Here is an 18713-nt window from a genome sequence, read left to right as displayed (position 1 = left end):
GTGAAAATGTAAATGAAAGTGACATATTTAAAATGGTCACACTTTTTCATTTGGGTTTGACATCTTTAACCACATAAAAGAATAACCAGACACCTCCCCCCTCCAACACAGGTGGTGTACAAGAACAATGACATCCGTCTGGAATTGTCTCGGATGGCTCGGCTCCTGGACCCAAAGATGAAGATACAGGGTGAGGTGGCCTACAGGTGTGAGAACGTGGCAACATTGGACCCGATTTCCTTTGAGACTCCGGAGGCCTACATCAGTCTCCCCAAGTGGAACACCAAGCGGATGGGGTCCATATCTTTTGATTTCCGTACAACCGAGCCCAACGGACTCATCCTGTTCACTCATGGAAAACCTCAGGAGCGTAAAGATGCTGCTCGCAGCCAGAAAAACACGAAGGTCAGTCACAGACCTGCCTCAGGTGAAACTACTCCTAATGATGTCAGCAAACAGGTCATTTCTTTGTGAATCTGATCTCTGTGTGTTTTCCAGGTGGACTTCTTTGCTGTTGAACTTCTGGATGGGAGTCTGTACCTGCTGCTGGACATGGGCTCTGGGACCATAAAGGTGAAATCCACCCAGACCAAAGTGAACGATGGAGCGTGGTACCACGTGGACATCCAGAGAGATGGTCGTTCAGGTCAGTGAAGTTAAATAGGTGAAAAGAGACATCTTATAGGAACAATGCGTCTCCATAAACGCCCAGGAGAGGTTCTGGAGTTCATCTTCCATGGTCGATATCTTCATCAAACCAGATTTCCTAGTTCAATTCCTGTCAGCCACAGATTCTGGGTCAGAAACCCCTGGTTCTGTTTTCTCTGCCAGATTCAAAATGCCTCTCAGCTGGTCAGGAATTCTCCACAAAGGGAGCCGCCATGTTTGAAAAGACTCAGACCAGAGCAATCGAGTTAGTCATCCTAAGACTCGCCCACCAAGTCTGACGGGCAGGTTGACAAAAACACAGAACAGTGACTTCTGTAGGATTATTGTTATTTATGACATGTTTAATACATCATTTATCAAATATTGATCATCTTGTTTTAGATTTTAATTAATGACACATGTAATCATTTATTATTGATGTACCGAGTCACCTTCATATGTCAGCTGCAGTCGACCTGCTGAACGGTAGAGCGAATGATCCAAAGTCGTAACCCAGAGAATGGACCAGGACCCAGTCATCAAGAACGAAATGTTCACAATGGCTGGATGAGATTTTTCCACAAGTGATTATTATTATTATTTTTTTATTAGTTTTGATTAAACATTTAGGATGTGAAGAGAAACTAAAGCTAAATGGCAAAAAAAATTCCCAGAAAATCACCTCCCACTGTACCTGGAAGACTCTTAGATTTAAGTGTTTGAGGTCAAGGGTCGTCGTAGGGACTAACCCCCTCTGAGACTTCAGCTCCTGGTCCCTGGGTAGGAGGAACTCCTGAAAGCAGAGATCAGGAAGGACCGTCACCGTTTGTCCCGTTATCCACTGTTCCAGGTACCATCTCTGTAAACAGCAGGAGGACCCCGTTCACGGCCAGCGGAGAGAGCGAAATCCTGGACCTGGAGGGAGACATGTATCTGGGAGGTCTTCCAGTGGACCGCTCCAACCTCATCCTGCCCACCGAACTCTGGACAGCAATGCTGAACTACGGCTACGTCGGCTGCATCCGGGACCTGTTCATCGACGGTCGGAGTAAGGACATCCGGCAGATCGCCGAGGCCCAGAACGGCGCTGGCATCAAACCCTCGTGCAACAAGCAGCAGGGGAAGCAGTGCGAGAGTTACCCGTGCAAGAACCGAGGTGTCTGCAAAGAGGGCTGGAACCGGTTCATCTGCGACTGCACCGGCACTGGGTACTGGTCACGTACCTGTGAGAGAGGTAAGGGTGTATGATGTGTAAAACCTCAGAATAATCCGGATTTATTTGTTTTCAGCTCAACTCGAGCTTTATTTCTAAAGCGCCCTACAGGCACAGGGGGTGACACCGAAGCGCTGCACAGGCAGACCTGTTGGTAATATTAGGCAAGGATTAAAACAAGAATAAAAACCAAATAAAAAAGTCTTTAGTCCGACGCACGTTAAAGGGTAACTCATTCCAGAGTTTCCGGCCTGCCACGGAAAAAGCCGTGTCTCCTTGTCTTTAAACGAGTCTTTGGAACTGTGAGTAGGAGACTGTTGTCTGAGCGGCGTGCCCGTGCAGGTGTACATGGATGTATCAGTGTCTGCAGATATGCAGGCGCCAGTCCATTTAACGGTTTGAAAACCAATAAAAGGACTTTCAAAGGAATCCGGAAATCCACAGGCAGCATGTGGAGGGACTCCAAGACCGGGGAGACACGGACACATTTCTTTTTTCCCACCAAAAATTTGCGGCTGCATTTTGCAGCTTTGCCCGAGGTGCTCTGGTCATTCCAATTAGGAGGGAATTACAGAAGTCAATCGGTCTTGTTCTAAAAGCATGGACTACTATTTCCAGGTGTGTCTTGTCAGGAATGGTTTTTATTTTAGCTAAACAGCGCAGATGATAAAAAGAGGTGGACGTGATTCCATTTGCATGGCATCAAAACCCAAGGCATGGTCAAATTTAACGCCAAGGTTTGTGACAGCTGTCTTTGCCTTTGAATTAAATGGCCCACAGTCAAGCGAGGTGGTGTCAATGTGGCCATTAGGTCCCAGTAGGACTGCCCCTGTCTTGTCCTTGTTGAGGCACAAATAATTAGCCAACAACCACCTCTTCCCTCAGACGGGCAGTCTATTAGGTTGTCCACTTATTTGCCATGGTCACCACCGAGGGGGATATAAAGTTGGCAGTCATCTGCAAAAAAGTGAAAACTAATGTGAAAACAACAAAAAATAACCCCCAATGGGAGAATATAGATCAAAAACAGAAGTGGTTCCAGCACAGAACCCTGGGGAACACCCCAGGGGAGTTGCGAGGAGGTAGACGAGAAACCACCCATTTTGACGCAGACTGCTCTGTTTGAAAGATACAATCAACCCCTCCAGAGCCGATCCTGAGACACCCACGTGTTGTCTGAGGCGGCCAGCTACCACATTGTGATCCACCATGTCGAAGCAGCAGTGAGAAGGACAGACTCACCACCATCTGTGGCTGCAAAACCTCATTCCTGACTTTCACCAGTTTTCCACCAGATTGTTCCTCTGAACATCAAACAAATGGTCTTTTCATAATTCTGAACACAAACATTTGAACTGTTCTTACGCAGCACCATCAGAACGCTCCAGCTGATCCAGCCTGGAGAGCTTTCCTCTGCGGGTGGTTGGATGTTCTGATTGGTGACTGATAATTATTGGACAAGCTCAGGAAGAGCGCTGCAACTGAAGCTGCCTCTGTGGTTAAAACAAGATGAGAGGCATGACGACCTGAGGAGTTTGTCTCCCTCCGCTCTTCCTAAAACCCTCGTACCGATGCTGTAAACAAGCTCCCAGTGGATAACAGCAAGTTTCACCGAGTGAAACAACCTTCTGCCTCTTCGTCTCACCACCGTCTGACTTTACTGCTGAGCTGACTGCAAACAGAGTCTTGAGAGAGATGGAAATTAATTTCTAATCCGTTTACAGCTGACAGACATGTTTTAGTCTCTCTTGTATCGCCGAGGCAGCGGCACTGGCTTCCTGCTCATCTTAGAGGATCCTCTGCTAAAGCCAGAGCAGCATCCAACGGCACATGCTGACAGGAAACGAGGAGATCACCGTGCACGAGCACCTGAAGCAGATATCGCTCCCGTGGTTTACATCCTGCATCTTTCATAATTCACAGTTTAACCATCACATCACAGCTGGAAGAAGCTATACTCCAACAGCCAGGAGCACGAAGCCTGAATCCTCAGGTGCTGCTCCGAGTCACTGCTCCCGAGTCGCTGCTTTAGAGTCGCTGCTTTAGAGTCGCTGCTCCGAGTCGCTGCTTTAGAGTCGCTGCTCCCGAGTCGCTGCTCTGAGTCACTGCTTTAGAGTCGCTGCTCCGAGTCACTGCTTTAGAGTTGCTGCTTCGAGTCACCGCTTTAGAGTCGCTGCTCCCGAGTTGCTGCTCTGAGTCACTGCTTTAGAGTCGCTGCTCTGAGTCGCTGCTTTAGAGTCGCTGCTCTGAGTCGCTGCTTTAGAGTCGCTGCTCCGAGTCGCTGCTTTAGAGTCGCTGCTCCCGAGTCGCTGCTCCCGAGTCGCTGCTCCCGAGTCGCTGCTCTGAGTCACTGCTTTAGAGTCGCTGCTCCGAGTCACTGCTTTAGAGTCGCTGCTTCGAGTCACCGCTTTAGAGTCGCTGCTCCGAGTCGCTGCTTTAGAGTCGCTGCTCCCGAGTCGCTGCTCCCGAGTCGCTGCTCCGAGTCACTGCTCCCGAGTTGCAGCTTTAGAGTCGCTGCTCCCGAGTCGCTGCTTTAGAGTCGCTGCTTTAGAGTCGCTGCTCCAAGTCGCTGCTCCGAGTCACTGCTTTAGAGTCACTGCTCCTGAGATGCTGCTTTACCCCGGGTTTCCACGGGAGCCGTCAGCAGCACGTTACTGCAGCAGCACGTCTTGCTCGCGTAAGCTGCTGCTTGGCCCTTCCCACGAGACGCGAAGCAGCAGGGGAGCAGCTGTCACCGACAGAGCACGAAGTCACACGAGTGACTTCATCAGTAAACACAACAACAAGCAGGAGAAAACTACAACATGATTCGTGTTTTATGTTCTGTCCGTTTTATAATCGCCAATACGGACCTGAAAAACAAAGGAGACCGCTAGCTAGGTGATAACTTCTCACGGGGACGGACAGTTAGTAACCTTTTTTAAAGTAAAGCAACCGGAAGGCAATACGTTCTTTATTCTGAAAATCTCGGGAGCTGCGCTCCATTTCCGCGTCCGATTTCCTGTCTTTCCTTCCCCAAAAATGTCCAACTTGACCCGTTTCAGAGGCGTCGCGCGTAGAAAATAGAACCGGCGCGTAAAGGCCGCGACATGCTGCTCCTGAGACGCGGCCGACTCGCGCTGCTGACGGCTCCGGTGGAAAGCCGGGGCTAGAGTCACTGCTCCAAGTCGCTGCTTTAGAGTCGCTGCTCCGAGTCGCTGCTTTAGAGTTGCTGCTGTGAGTCACTGCTTTAGAGTCACTGCTCCCGAGTCGCTGCTTTAGAGTCGCTGCTCCGAGTCGCTGCTTTAGAGTTGCTGCTCCGAGTCGCTGCATTAGAGTTGCTGCTGCGGGTCGCTGCTTTAGAGTCACTGCTCCGAGTCGCTGCTTTAGAGTCGCTGCTCCGAGTCGCTGCTTTAGAGTCGCTGCTCCGAGTCGCTGCTTTAGAGTCGCTGCTCCGAGTCGCTGCTTTAGAGTCGCTGCTGCGAGTCGCTGCTTTAGCGTCGCTGCTCCGAGTCGCTGCTTTAGAGTCGCTGCTCCGAGTCGCTGCTTTAGAGTCGCTGCTCCGAGTCGCTGCTTTAGAGTTGCTGCTGCGAGTCACTGCTTTAGCGTTGCTGCTCCGAGTCGCTGCTTTAGAGTCGCTGCTCCCGAGTCGCTGCTTTAGAGTCGCTGCTCTGAGTCGCTGCTTTAGAGTTGCTGCTCCGAGTCGCTGCATTAGAGTTGCTGCTGCGGGTCGCTGCTTTAGAGTCACTGCTCCGAGTCGCTGCTTTAGAGTCGCTGCTCCGAGTCGCTGCTGTAGAGTTGCTGCTGCGAGTCACTGCTTTAGCGTTGCTGCTCCAAGTCGCTGCTTTAGAGTCGCTGCTCCTGAGTCGCTGCTTTAGAGTTGCTGCTCCGAGTCGCTGCATTAGAGTTGCTGCTGCGGGTCGCTGCTTTAGAGTCACTGCTCCGAGTCGCTGCTTTAGAGTCACTGCTCCCGAGTCGCTGCTTTAGAGTTGCTGCTCCGAGTCGCTGCTTTAGAGTTGCTGCTCCGAGTCGCTGCATTAGAGTTGCTGCTCCGAGTCGCTGCTTTAGCGTTGCTGCTCCGAGTCGCTGCTTTAGAGTCGCTGCTTCAGTCTCTGCTCCTGAGCTGAACAAAGGCTGTTTAATAGGTTGATCTTTACATTAAACCCTCAACTCAGTGAGATGTTTTAGTCCATAAAGTTGCTTAAAGGCACTGGCGCGACTCGGCATTAACGTGTAGAAAAGCAGCATAACTAGACTTCACCACCTCTATAAACAAGACCTGGGTTTATTTAAGGACTTTTGTCATAAATCATTACAGAAACCCAAATCCTCTCCAGACAGTGAAGAACTGTGTTCTGCGTACGTCGCTCCAACACGTACAACAAGCTAGTTGCTGTGTTGTGAAGGACTGTGTTTTGTTTACTGTTGTGATCTTAATTATTACAGAAAAGTGCGTTTACAGCTGCAGCAAAAGGTCTGGGCCGCATGTCCGTGTCCGACACGCATTTTAAAGAACAGTTCTGATCTCCTGTGCGACGGTGGCACAGGAGGTAAGTGGTCGCCCCATAATCGGAAGGTTGCAGGTTCGAGCCCCGCTCAATCTGTCGCTGTTGTTGTGTCCTTGGGCAAGACACAAAACCCACCTTGCCTGCTGGTGGTGGTCGGAGGGACCGGTGGCGCCAGTGCTCGGCAGCCTCGCCTCTGTCAGTGCGCCCCAGGGCAGCTGTGGCTACATTGTAGCTCATCCCCACCAGTGTGTGAATGTGTGTGTGAATGGGTGAATGACTGATTGTGTTGTAAAGCGCCTTGGGGGGGTTCCAGGACTCTAGAAGGCGCTATATCAAATACAGGCCATTTACCATTTAAATAATAATAATTCATGACAGCAATAATAGAATACCAACAGAAGAGTATTTAAACCAGCTGTTGGGTGGACAGATTAAAGATGTTCCTGTGTCAGAACCACCTACGATCCAGGCAGGTGGACTCTGTCTCCCCCTTCTGTCCTGCTGATGTAACTGCACCCTCTCATGCAGAAAAACTCCTAAAGGACATTTAGAGGACGCATAGTGCCTCAGCAGATTATTAGATCGTTTATCATATTAAATTATTCTGACAGAAAAAATAATCACATCTGATGATTCCAACAGAAAGCAGGAAAACAAAACGTGGCCGGCTCCAGGCAGAGGATTGATGAAGTGGAACAAAGACGGTGCAGCGTAATAAGCTGCAGCGTGGAGGGCAGATTTGTATAAATCTGAAATGAAGACCTTAAAATAACCTCCGGATATAAGCTTCTCTTCCTCCGTCGCTGTGGAGCCAGAGCTGCTTTCATTCAACACTGAGATGGTCAAGAAACAGGGAAACGCACAGGATCCTGTACTGCCTGAGATTCTTTTAGCATCTGACAGTTTCACACAACCTTCAGAAGGTGTGTGTGTGTGTGTGTGTGTGTGTGTGTGTGTGTGTGTGTGTGTGTGTGTGTGTGTGTGTGTGTGTGTGTGTGTGTGTGTGTGTGTGTGTGTGTGTGTGTGAGCGTGTGTGAGTGTGTGTGCGTGTGTGAGCGTGTGTGAGTGTGTGTGTGTGAGTGTGTGTGTGTGAGTGTGTGTGTGTGAGTGTGTGTGTGTGAGTGTGTGTGTGTGTGTGTGTGTGTGGGGGGGGGGGGTCTAAAGTAAAACTAGAACAAACCTCATGAGGGTTAAAGGATACAAAAGCTGGAGGCATTCCCTATGAATGCTAAATGAAATCACCATTATTCTCTGGAGATGAATCCCAAAGCTGTGGAGGAGCGCTAAGGAACAGGCGGATGTTTGTAACATCTGTGGGTGAGCGCTGGAGTCAAAGAAACAAAATTATATTTTCTATAGCGCCTCTCAAGATAAAAATCACAAGGCGCTTCACAAGAACAAACATATTTTCCTGCAGTTGCTTCCGGTTCCTGTTGCTGCAGCTGGATCATGTTGCTGCAGCTGGGTCCTGTTGCTGCAGCTGGATCCTGTTGCTGCAGCTGGGTCCTGTTGTTGCAGCTGGGTCCTGTTGCTGCTTCTGGTTCCTGTTGTTGCTGTTGGTACCTGTTACTGCTGTTAGATCCTGTTGTTGCTGTTGGGTCCTGTTGCTGCTCCTGGTTCCTTTTGTTGCTGCTGGTTCCTGTTGCTGCAGCTCGGTCCTGTTGTTGCAGCTGGGTCCTGTTGTTGCAGCTGGGTCCTGTTGCTGCTTCTGGTTCCTGTTGTTGCTGTTGGTTCTTGTTACTGCTGTTAGATCCTGTTGTTGCTGTTGGGTCCTGTTGCTGCTCCTGGTTCCTTTTGTTGCTGATGGTTCCTGTTGCTGCAGCTTGGTCCTGTTGTTGCAGCTGGGTCCTGTTGCTGAAGCTGGGTCATGTTGCTGCTTCTGGTTCCTGTTGTTGCTGTTGGTTCCTGTTGTTGCTGTTGGTTCCTGTTACTGCTACTGGGTCCTGTTGCTGCAGCTGGTTCCTGTTGTTGCAGCTGGATCCTGTTGTTGCAGCTGGTTCCTGTTGCCGCTGCTGGCTCCTGATGTTGCAGCTGAATCCTGTTGCTGCTGTTGGTTCCTGATGTTGCAGCTGGATCCTGTTGCTGCTGCTGGTTCCTGTTGCTGCTGCTCGTTCCTGTTGTTGCAGTTGGATCTTGTTGCTGCTGCTGGTTCCTGATGTTGCTGCTGGTTCCTGTTGCCGCTGCTAGTTCCCGTTGTTGCAGCTGGTTCCTGTTGATGCTGCTGGTTCCTGATGTTGCAGCTGGATCCTGTTGTTGCAGCTGGTTTCTGATGTTGCAGCTGGTTCCTGTTGCTGCTGCTGGTTCTTGTTGTTGCAGCTGGTTTCTGTTGCTGCTGCTGGTTCCTGTTGTTGCTGCTTGTTCCTGTTGTTGCAGTTGGATCTTGTTGCTGCTGCTGGTTGCTGATGTTGCTGCTGGTTCCTGTTGCCGCTGCTAGTTCCCGTTGTTGCAGCTGGTTCCTGTTGATGCTGCTGGTTCCTGATGTTGCAGCTGGATCCTGTTGTTGCAGCTGGTTTCTGATGTTGCAGCTGGTTCCTGTTGCTGCTGCTGGTTCCTAATGTTGCAGCTGGTTTCTGTTGCTGCTGCTGGTTCCTGTTGTTGCTGCTGGTTCCTGTTGTTGCAGCTGGTTCCTGTTGCCTCTGCTTGTTCCTGTTGCCGCAGCTGGTTCCTGTTGTTGCAGCTGGATCCTGTTGTTGCAGCTGGTTCCTGTTGTTGCAGCTTGTTCCTGTTGCCGCTGCTGGTTCCTGATGTTGCAGCTGGATCCTGTTGCTGCTGCTGGTTCCTGTTGCTGCTGCTGGTTCCTGATGTTGCAGTTGGATCTTGTTGCTGCTGCTGGTTCCTGTTGCTGCTGCTGGTTGTTGCAACCCTAATGGTCCTCCCCACAAAGCAGCCGATGGAGATGTGTGGTTATAGTCGTGAGTAATGTCCTGGAGATAACGGCTCCTTTGGGAAGGATCTGAAACTATAAAATGTTTTATGTGAGACCAGAGAACTAGAACCTGTTTAATAAGGTCTGTTCAATGTGGCTCCTCCCACAGAGGCCTCCATCCTCTCCTACGATGGCAGCATGTACATGAAAGTGGTGATGCCGACCGTCATGCACACCGAGGCCGAGGACGTCTCGCTACGGTTCCGGTCCCAGCGCGCCTACGGCCTCCTCATGGCCACCACCTCCCAGGACTCGGCCGACACGCTGCGGCTCGAGTTGGACGGGACTCGGGTCAAACTCACAGTCAACTTAGGTATCGTATGCCCCCCCTCCCCCACGTAACCTCCATGCTCACCCTGAGATGCTTTACCAGCTAGCGGTAACATCTCCTCTGCTCCTCCTCCTCCTGTCTCCATCCCTGCTCATCCTTGTGATCAGACAGGTGTCCACCAGCTTTGAGACACAGATTATTTCCTCTCTGCATGAGTGAAAAATCCGTTTCTGCTCCTAAATGTTTCATGTTAGAGGTAAATGTGTCTGAGCAGGAACGCAGAAGACCAGCTTCTCCTCAGGTTTCTGACTGAACCAACCTTTAGTCCATCAGAGCATCAAAGCCACCTCTTCCTCTTCATTTGCTGTGACAGTCTCTTTACTGGAGCTGTGTGCTTTCCCAGCGTCTTGTTTCCATTTTCCCATCATGCTTTATCAAAAGATGGTATTCACCCCTTCAAAGGCCTTAAGCCTGCGGCCCGTCAGGCGAACAGCCCGAGAACAGAGCCCAGTCAAACCTGCAGCTGGCTGTGACCCCACCCCCACCATCAGGATCCGATCAGAACCAGGAAAAGGTGTGAATCCGGTCACAAACATCCGTTTACTGAGCAACACGTGGACATTAGAGAGGGACGGATAGCCCTGCTTTAGTTTAAACCTGTTAAAGAGCAGCGCCCTCACACCTTTACTGGGGGTGTGTCCTAAAAAGTTAAAACGTTTGTAGGCGGAGTTCTGGTCGCAGCAGAGAAGTCCTCTAATCTGTGGGGTCCGGTGCCTCTGCACGGTGCTGGTGCTGACTGGATCGTGGCTGTTTGCTCCCACTTTTCTGTTGCGGTTGACGACACATGAACCCATCAGCCACGTGGCGACCGACCCACGCTGCCTCCAGCTGCTCGCAGCTGCTGTTCTGGTCTCAAATCAGGTGGCTTCACAAAATCAGCTCGGCTTCAGAGCTCATCAGCCCGCTGTTCGCTCCTCCTTCTGCAGATTGGTGCTCCAAAACCAAAGCGTTGGGTTGGAAAAGCCTCGTGGCTGGTACCGCTAGTGGCCATTTTACCAGAAAACTCCTACTCTAGTCAAAGTGACCTCCCGTTGTCCTTTTCTCTAATTAGTTTTAACGATAAATGTGACACTGAAGGAAAAAATGGCCGCCCTCCTGCATGTGTACGTCCCCGGAAGGGTGGAATTTTTGTTTTTGGATGTCTGCAGCTGTAACCTTGAAGGATGCAATTTCATCTGTCATTTATTCTTCCCCATCTAGACTGTATCAGGATAAACTGTAACTCCAGTAAGTTAACACTCAAGTTTCATTTTGCTTTTCTTCTTGATGTTTTGATTCAAATGTTCTTCCTTCTTCACCTCCTTCTGCTCCCACCTGACTCACTCCTTCACACCCAGACACATGTAACCCACCTGTTATCATTATTAGAACCAAAACTCCCTAATATGAAGTTTTATTGTTCCCACATAAAAGTTCTATTTACCTTTTATTGGAATATTTAGGATCAAATATCATCTCTAAGTTTTCATTAACTATGAGGGGCTAGTCGGACTGGGAATTTGGGAATACTGGTAGGGTTAGGGTTAACCAGTAGCATAAAAATGTAATCAAAACATGTTCAGATGAAATCATCTAAAGACTAAAATAAAAACATTTCAACAGTAATCTGTAGCACCTGAATAAAGTTTCCTACAGTGATCTGGGTCCAGGTGGTTCTGGGGGTCAGAGGTCACACTGGTCCAGTTTAGACGTGCTTCGGGGTCCTTTAAGCTCCGCCAGATTCCTGGAGCTTTTCCTGATATCCCTGGAGGAGAAACGTGGACAGACCAGATCCTCGTTTGATTTTGTTTTTGTTGTTTTTGTTTGTTTTGTTTGTGTGTTTGATTGTTTTTTGTTGTTTTTGTTTGTTTTGTTTGTGTTTTTGATTGTTTTTTGTTGTTTTTATTAGTTTTGTTTGAGTGTTTGATTGTTTTTGTTGTTTTTATTTGTGTTGTTTGTGTGTTTGATTGTTTTTTGTGGATCTGGATTTTTTCTGGCAAACAAAATTAAGTTTATGAGTCAAATCTTCACATTTTTGGCTTCAAACTGTTGAGGATCAACAGAAGACTTTTATTAATCTGGATGTTTTTATTTTTGTTTATTTGGGATTTTGTGTTTATGAATCTAAATAAAATGATTGCTCCGAAGTTCTTCCATAAGAATAAATCAGTTAGTCTGTTTCCTGTTTTTAAGAGTAAATAAGCTTTAAAATAGGTCCGATATCAAGTGCTTTCATTTAAATAAATGATATTTTTCTTAATACAAACAAACCTTAATCACAAACTAATGTGCTTTCATAACCTTTCTAAAATGTCTCTGAAGCTCGAGTCCCAGATTATTATTTCTCATGGCTCTTCCCACACAGCTGATGAAATTAGACGTTATTCCTGGATTCATCCCTGCAGCGTTTTGGAAACCAGATCTGCGTCCGACTCAGATGAAGGTTTCTTTTCTGAAAGGCTACAGGAACGAATCTGAGGTTTCAACCACACCTGGTTTAGGTTTCTGTAATCACTTCCTTTATTATAAAGTAAATGTGCGTGTTTTATTAACGCTGGAAGGAGAAACTTTACATTTGTTTTAGGGAACTGACATTTTTATTCTTTGTTTTATTTAACAACACCTGGTTGGTTTTCTTCCACACCTGATTTTACTCAGAATGAGCTCATGAAGATCTTTATCTCCTCTCGTTTCATTCAAGATAAAAAGATAAAAAAATGTTATTTTCTTAAAAATGTCATCAAACAAGATCCTATAGATGCCATCCCATAGAAAATCCTGTGTTTCAGCAGAAAAAGCCAAACCTGGAAGACTCAAAGCCCTCTTCCTCCTCCCGCAGCTGGTTTACTGTCACACTAAATCCATTCTTTACAAAGAAGCAAAGAGGAGCAGAAGTCTTTGAGACTCTTACGAGTAAACTCAGAGTTCCCTTTCCTCTGCAGCATAAATCTGCTTGTGTGATTTTTCTCTGTTGAATTGACTGGCTGAACCAAACCTTTGTTTCCTGCATGAATTGGATGTTTGGAGGTATTCTGGTGCCTGTTGGCTGCTGCAGACTGAAACAACGGTTTGGTTTGAGACTCAGTTTGTCCTTAACTTTGTGACTGACCGTTGTCCTCAGGCAAGGGACCGGAGACCCTGTATGCCGGGCAAAAGCTCAATGATAATGAGTGGCATACGGTCCGCGTGGTGCGGCGGGGCAAAGCCTACAAGCTAACGGTTGACGATGATGTAGCAGAAGGTACTTGAGTTGGAAATGTTTGAGGGTTGCTTTGTGGTGTCATTTCTCCATGTGGGGGTGGGGGCAGGTATGAGAGAGTTAGTGACATCATCACTAATACTGTTGATGCAATCTTCTCCTTAAATCAGCCCTTCTGTGTTAGTGTCAGACAGAGTTCTGTTTTCTTTTCCTTTTTTGTCTTTCTTTTCAACCCATCCCCTCCACCCTCCCCGTCTACAGGCCAGATGGTGGGTGACCACACCCGCCTGGAGTTTCACAACATCGAGACCGGCATCATGACGGAACGCCGCTTCCTTTCCAGCATCCCATCGAGCTTCATCGGCCACCTGCAGAGCCTCAGGTATTCCAAACACCTCCAAGCATCACAGACAGGAAGCAAACCTTCATTTCATCATCATCATCATCAAACTTCACCCTGGACTCAGTGAGGTCCGTAACAGAGGAGTGAGTAATTAAAACACTGCTGACGATGACAAAGAGAACACTTAAACAACACAAGGAAACTCCAAGTTGGTCACACTTCCATGGAATCCAGCTTAGGAAGCCCTGATGCTGTTGTTCAGAAGGAACAGGCAACAGGTGAGATTATAGATAATAAACTAGACGCCGCCTCTGCAGGTGGTGACCACAGACCACGCCTCAGCTCTCTGGCTGATGTTTTTGTCACCGCTGAATGCTGCCGGTGCTTTCGCTCTAGTGGTAGCGCGCATGGGCGTCTGAACCATTACATAAGAAGGAGCGTCCCCTCCACTTTCCAAAATGACGCATTTGGTCCCGCCCCCTCATTTAGTAAGCCTTGCGCTCTTTTGAGCATTCCCAAAGAAATCCAGTCCACTTGATCCATTAGAAATGATTCAGTCTGCAGAAATCCATTCCATGTTTTCCTGGGTGAGCTGCTGGGGTGCACACATGGACGGGGTTGTCAATAAAATTTAACCAAAGACCGAACCCAAGTGAAACTTCAGTGCAGGCTTCTGGAGCTGGAGAAGTCACCATCTCACTATCAGCTGTTTCTACGTCTGCCACGGTGGAGTAAACGGCTTCCTCTCGATTCCAATCACACACAGTGGTGACACCGCTGCTCACGCCCATTAATGCTCTGTTGTAACGCGCCTGTTTTTTACCTTTGTATGGAAAGCCAAAACCGCCAAAATACGCCACTTTCCCAACCCGTCTAGTTAAGAAATGGCGAAAAAAAACGCCGTTTGATGTGTCAAGACGTCGTAAAATACGACGAAAACTCTGCCAGAACGCCGTATTTGACGCCGTTCTTAACGGTCCCGTAGAACACCCGTAAAAAACGACGTTTTTTCCGGACATTAAACGCCGTTTTTTACGTCACCCTAATCCCAGACGCGTTCCCTGTGTGGGTGGCGTAAAAAACGGCGTTTGGTACGGACATTGAACGCCGCTTATGTCACCGCTCTGTGACATAAAACGCCGCTTTTAACGCCACTTTGTGACAGTTTTCACGCGTTTAAAACTCAACGTTACTCTCATTTATGCAGAGCCCTCCCCCTGGGTTTCTCATCCACTTAATTTAAACTCCAGTGACCCAATGAAAGACGAGGAGGTTGAGGCAGCACCAATTCATCGCCGGGCTGTCGGGCTGTGCGGATTGCTGTTTTCTAATACAACTCGGCTCTGTTTCAACTAATTTCACTGTATTGAAAAAGCCTTGAAATGTAGTAATATTATCAACAATGTGTCAACATTATTATTTTTTCTGTCCACCTGTAAAAGGCAGAAACGCTGTTTCAGTCAGACCTGATGATTACTTAAAAGTGTGGCTGCCGTATCAGTCTGTCCTCGTGGCTCGTGAGTCCAGCTGAAACATCGGTGCTCTTTCTGTCCAAAACTCCATTCTTCTTAAGTTCATCCACTTTCAGTATTTACTATTGTTTTTTTTTTTGTTGTTTTTTGTTTTTTTGTTGTTTTTTACTACTGTTATACTTGTCTTACAGGAGCTTCTGAAGATGTTCTGTCTTGCTTCTCCATCATCACTCTCCAGATCCTCAGACCAGCCACTCCAGAACCTTCCCAGATCCAGGATCAGAGCACTTTAGTGCTTGTTGTTCTCCTATAGAAGCCTTAAACTAGAATTTGCTAATGAGCTTTCTTGGCTAAAATATGCTCTTGAATGTTTTTATTTACATAAATATTTCAAGAAAAACGTTTTTCATTGCTGCTTCAACGACATGACTCTGAAAATGTCCTCATGATCCTGAAACGCTGGTTAAAACTAATTACTTTCAACCTCTTATAGAACAAACGTGTCTGTTGATGATTATGCCACTATACTGAAGCACCTGCATACTTGCTACCGATTTGCTAACTTTCTGTAATATTTGATATTTAAGTTGAAAACATGAAATGCTGAAACACAAATTCCAAACGTTCTAGTTGAGCACTTGTTTCTAAACAACTAATCATTATTTCTGTGATTAGTCAGCTTTTTCCTTTTCAATAAACACATGGAAAAATTACAATTATCTCACTGAAAAATGGTTTAACAGTGTTGCACATGTATAATAATCTGCACTGGTTTTGACAGTTATGGCATTCTTCAAACTATAATAATAAAATAAAGTGAAAAGATATTTACAATTGATTACTTCAAGTTCCTACTATTTACATTTTATGCATCGATACTGTAAATGGCTGTTTACTAAGGCATACAGAGTCAGTGCCTGTACACAGGTAGTTTGCTTGTAAATCTACATATTTCGGTTCTATATGATCCTGTATTCTTCATTAATGCTACTTACAAATCCACGAGTCTGTAGAGTTGCCTTGTTTATTTGAGCAGGTATTGAACAATCCTTTTAGTTATTAACAAGTTGAGTGTGTGCTTAAGAGGAGTTTAAAAGTGTTAGCCTTAGAAAGTAGATGAGCCTCTCCCACAAACCACATTTTTTAAATGTAGGACTTTACGGAGTGTGCTGAAAGACAACGATGAAGCTGATCATCTCCATTTTTACAGGAGGCAACCCTCTGCTTACTAGGCAAGAACCCGTGTGAGAACATTTCATGTGCAGCTAAAGATCTGTAAACTAAATCATGTCTGGAAACCACCAGGGACCAGGCCCAAAAGCATGCTGAGCTGCTTTGTGTCATAAGGTGCAAACACGAGAAACCTGATTAACATCCAGAGATTCTTACAGAAGGAACAACTCCAGCTGATATGTTGCATTCATTCGATGTCTTCCTAAATCTATATCTAATTATAAATTTGTAAATATTTTTCATAAATTGTAGTGCTCAAAACCTAAAGAGACAGTTGCTTCAGTCGATCTGTTCTGCTTCTGCAGCCAGACAATAAGCCAATCCAATAAAAGTACAGGCACTGACTCTGTATGCCTTAGTAAACAGCCATTTACAGTATCGATGCATAAAATGTAAATAGTAGGAACTTGAAGTAATCAATTGTAAATATCTTTTCACTTTATTTTATTATTATAGTTTGAAGAATGCCGTAACTGTCAAAACCAGTGCAGGTTATTATACATGTGCAACACTGTTAAACCATTTTTCAGTGAGATAATTGTAATTTTTCCATGTGTTTATTGAAAAGGAAAAAGCTGACTAATCACAGAAATAATGATTAGTTGATCAGAAACAAGTGCTCAACTAGAACGTTTGGAATTTGTGTTTCAGCAGTTCATGTTTTCAACTTAAATATCAAATATTACAGAAAGTTAGCAAATCGGTAGCAAGTATGCAGGTGCTTCAGTATAGTGGGCATAATCACCAACAGACACGTTTGTTCTATAAGAGGTTGAAAGTAATTAGTTTTAACCAGCGTTTCAGGATCATGAGGACATTTTCAGAGTCATGTCGGTGAAGCAGCAATGAAAAACGTTTTTCTTGAAATATTTATGTAAATAAAAACATTCAAGAGCATATTTTAGCCAAGAAAGCTCATTAGCAAATTCTAGTTTAAGGCTTCTATAGGAGAACAACAAGCACTAAAGTGCTCTGATCCTGGATCTGGGAAGGTTCTGGAGAGGCTGGTCTGAGGATCTGGAGAGTGATGATGGAGAAGCAAGACAGAACATCTTCAGAAGCTCCTGTAAGACAAGTATAACAGTAGTAAAAAACAACAACAACAACAACAAAACACAATAGTAAATACTGAAATGGATGAGCTTAAGAAGAAGGGAGTTTTGGACAGAAAGAGCACCGATGTTCCAGCTGGACTCAGCCCGGCGAATCTGGGATGAATTAGTGCTGCCTCACCCTCCTCGTCTTTCATTGGGTCACTGGAGTTTAAATTAAGTGGATGAGAAACCCAGGGGGAGGGCTCTGCATAAATGAGAGTAACGTTGAGTTTTAAACGCGTGAAAACTGTCACAAAGTGGCGTTAAAAGCGGCGTTTTATGTCACAGAGCGGTGACATAAGCGGCGTTCAATGTCCGTACCAAACGCCGTTTTTTACGCCACCCACACAGGGAACGCGTCTGGGATTAGGGTGACGTAAAAAACGGAGTTCAATGTCCGTTAAAAACGTCGTTTTTTACGGGCGTTCTACGGGACCGTTAAGAACGGCGTCAAATACGGCGTTCTGGCAGAGTTTTCGTCGTATTTTAAGACGTCTTGACACACCAAACAGCGTTTTTTTCGCCATTTCTTAACTAGACGGGTTGGGAAAGTGGAGTATTTTGGCGGCTTTGGCTTTCCATACTTTTGTGGGTCCTTGGTTAAAGCTCGCCTTAAACTGTGAGGTTTTCACGCCACGCTCCGTGAGCTCTGGAGGAGGAGCTCTCTGTACGACTCGAGACTGCAGTGAGTCAAACTGCACGACGTCTCACTCTAGAAGGACATGGGGGGGGGGGGGGGGGGTCGACCGGGGTCGTGGACTCACTGACGCTCTGACAGTTAGGCTGGGTTTGGTCACGGGAGTGCTGTCACAGGACCCGTCGCTTTGGACGAGCACAGACCTGCAAGTCATGCTCAGCAGTTTTTGTCTCTGCTGACAACGGCACGTTTGTCGTTGACGGCTGTAAAACAGAAAGTGTGAACCGGGCTTCAGATAATCTACAACCCCAGTCTGCAACCGACCACACCGCCTGGCGATCTCTTCTGGAGCGAAGCGCCATGCAGGTTACGGGCTGAAGTCTTGGGCCGCAGTGTGCCACCTCTCAGAGTGTTTGTGCTCCTGTTCTTGAAGCTGTTATTTTAAATCAACGCTGAGCAGACTTGCTCACGCACTTTTACTATTTTACTTTAGAGTATTTGGTAACTTCTTCCACCTAGTGTGCCTAGCATCAGCTGTTCCCAAAAGTCCCTGTTTGTGACATCACAATCGGGAAAATTTACATAGAAAGGCTAATGAGGTCAGGCCCCGCCCCAGATCATCAGTCCAGTCAGCAGATTCACACCTGGTTTGTGTTTAGTCCTTCACTGATGGAATCAGACCCCCATAAAAACGCTGAAGTTGAAGATTTATTTTTCCCACTGTTTTAATTATGACCCCCCCCCCCCCCCCCCCCTCCAGATTCAATGGGATGCTCTACATCGACTTGTGCAAGAACGGCGACATCGATTACTGCGAGCTCAACGCCCGTTTTGGGGTTCGCTCCATCATCGCCGACCCCGTCACCTTCAAGTCTAAGAGCAGCTACCTGAGTCTGGCCACCCTGCAGGCCTACACCTCCATGCACCTGTTCTTCCAGTTCAAAACCACGTCTCCGGATGGATTCATCCTCTTCAACTCCGGAGATGGCAACGACTTCATCGCTGTGGAGCTGGTTAAAGGGTCAGCTTTGATCACCAGTACAGTTTCAGATTGAGATGGTTTCTGAAGGAGCGTTCTAGCTGCAGAATAAAAACCGTGCTTCCTGCTTTGGTGGGAAGACGTCTGTTTACTGATGTAGAAATGAAAACTC

At 46.8% G+C, this 18713-nt stretch overlaps 1 protein-coding gene across 15 annotated transcripts in view; it reads left to right on the top strand.

Moving 5' to 3' along the window:
- nrxn3a (neurexin 3a) overlaps positions 1 to 18713 on the top strand; it is a 149514-nt gene that overhangs the window by 96577 nt on the left and 34224 nt on the right. For 13 of the 15 annotated variants that reach the window (XR_011517261.1, XR_011517260.1, XR_011517265.1 and 10 more), the window contains exons 8-15: positions 112 to 405; positions 499 to 646; positions 1499 to 1882; positions 9384 to 9587; positions 10806 to 10832; positions 12706 to 12825; positions 13045 to 13165; positions 18323 to 18583. Coding sequence is in view for 9 of the 15 variants with exons in the window: in XM_070547133.1 (XP_070403234.1) it covers positions 112 to 405; positions 499 to 646; positions 1499 to 1882; positions 9384 to 9587; positions 10806 to 10832; positions 12706 to 12825; positions 13045 to 13165; positions 18323 to 18583 (1559 nt within the window). In the remaining 6 variants the exon portion in view is untranslated. The remainder of the gene's footprint in view (positions 1 to 111; positions 406 to 498; positions 647 to 1498; positions 1883 to 9383; positions 9588 to 10805; positions 10833 to 12705; positions 12826 to 13044; positions 13166 to 18322; positions 18584 to 18713) is intronic. The other 2 variants (XM_054741983.2, XM_054741982.2) reach the window with 1 other exon arrangement.

The sequence above is a fragment of the Nothobranchius furzeri genome, chromosome 18 (genome assembly GCF_043380555.1).
Source record: "Nothobranchius furzeri strain GRZ-AD chromosome 18, NfurGRZ-RIMD1, whole genome shotgun sequence".
Taxonomy (NCBI): Eukaryota; Metazoa; Chordata; class Actinopteri; order Cyprinodontiformes; family Nothobranchiidae; genus Nothobranchius; species Nothobranchius furzeri.
Note: the sequence above shows the minus strand (reverse complement) of the source record. Positions and strands in the feature narration are given on the sequence as shown.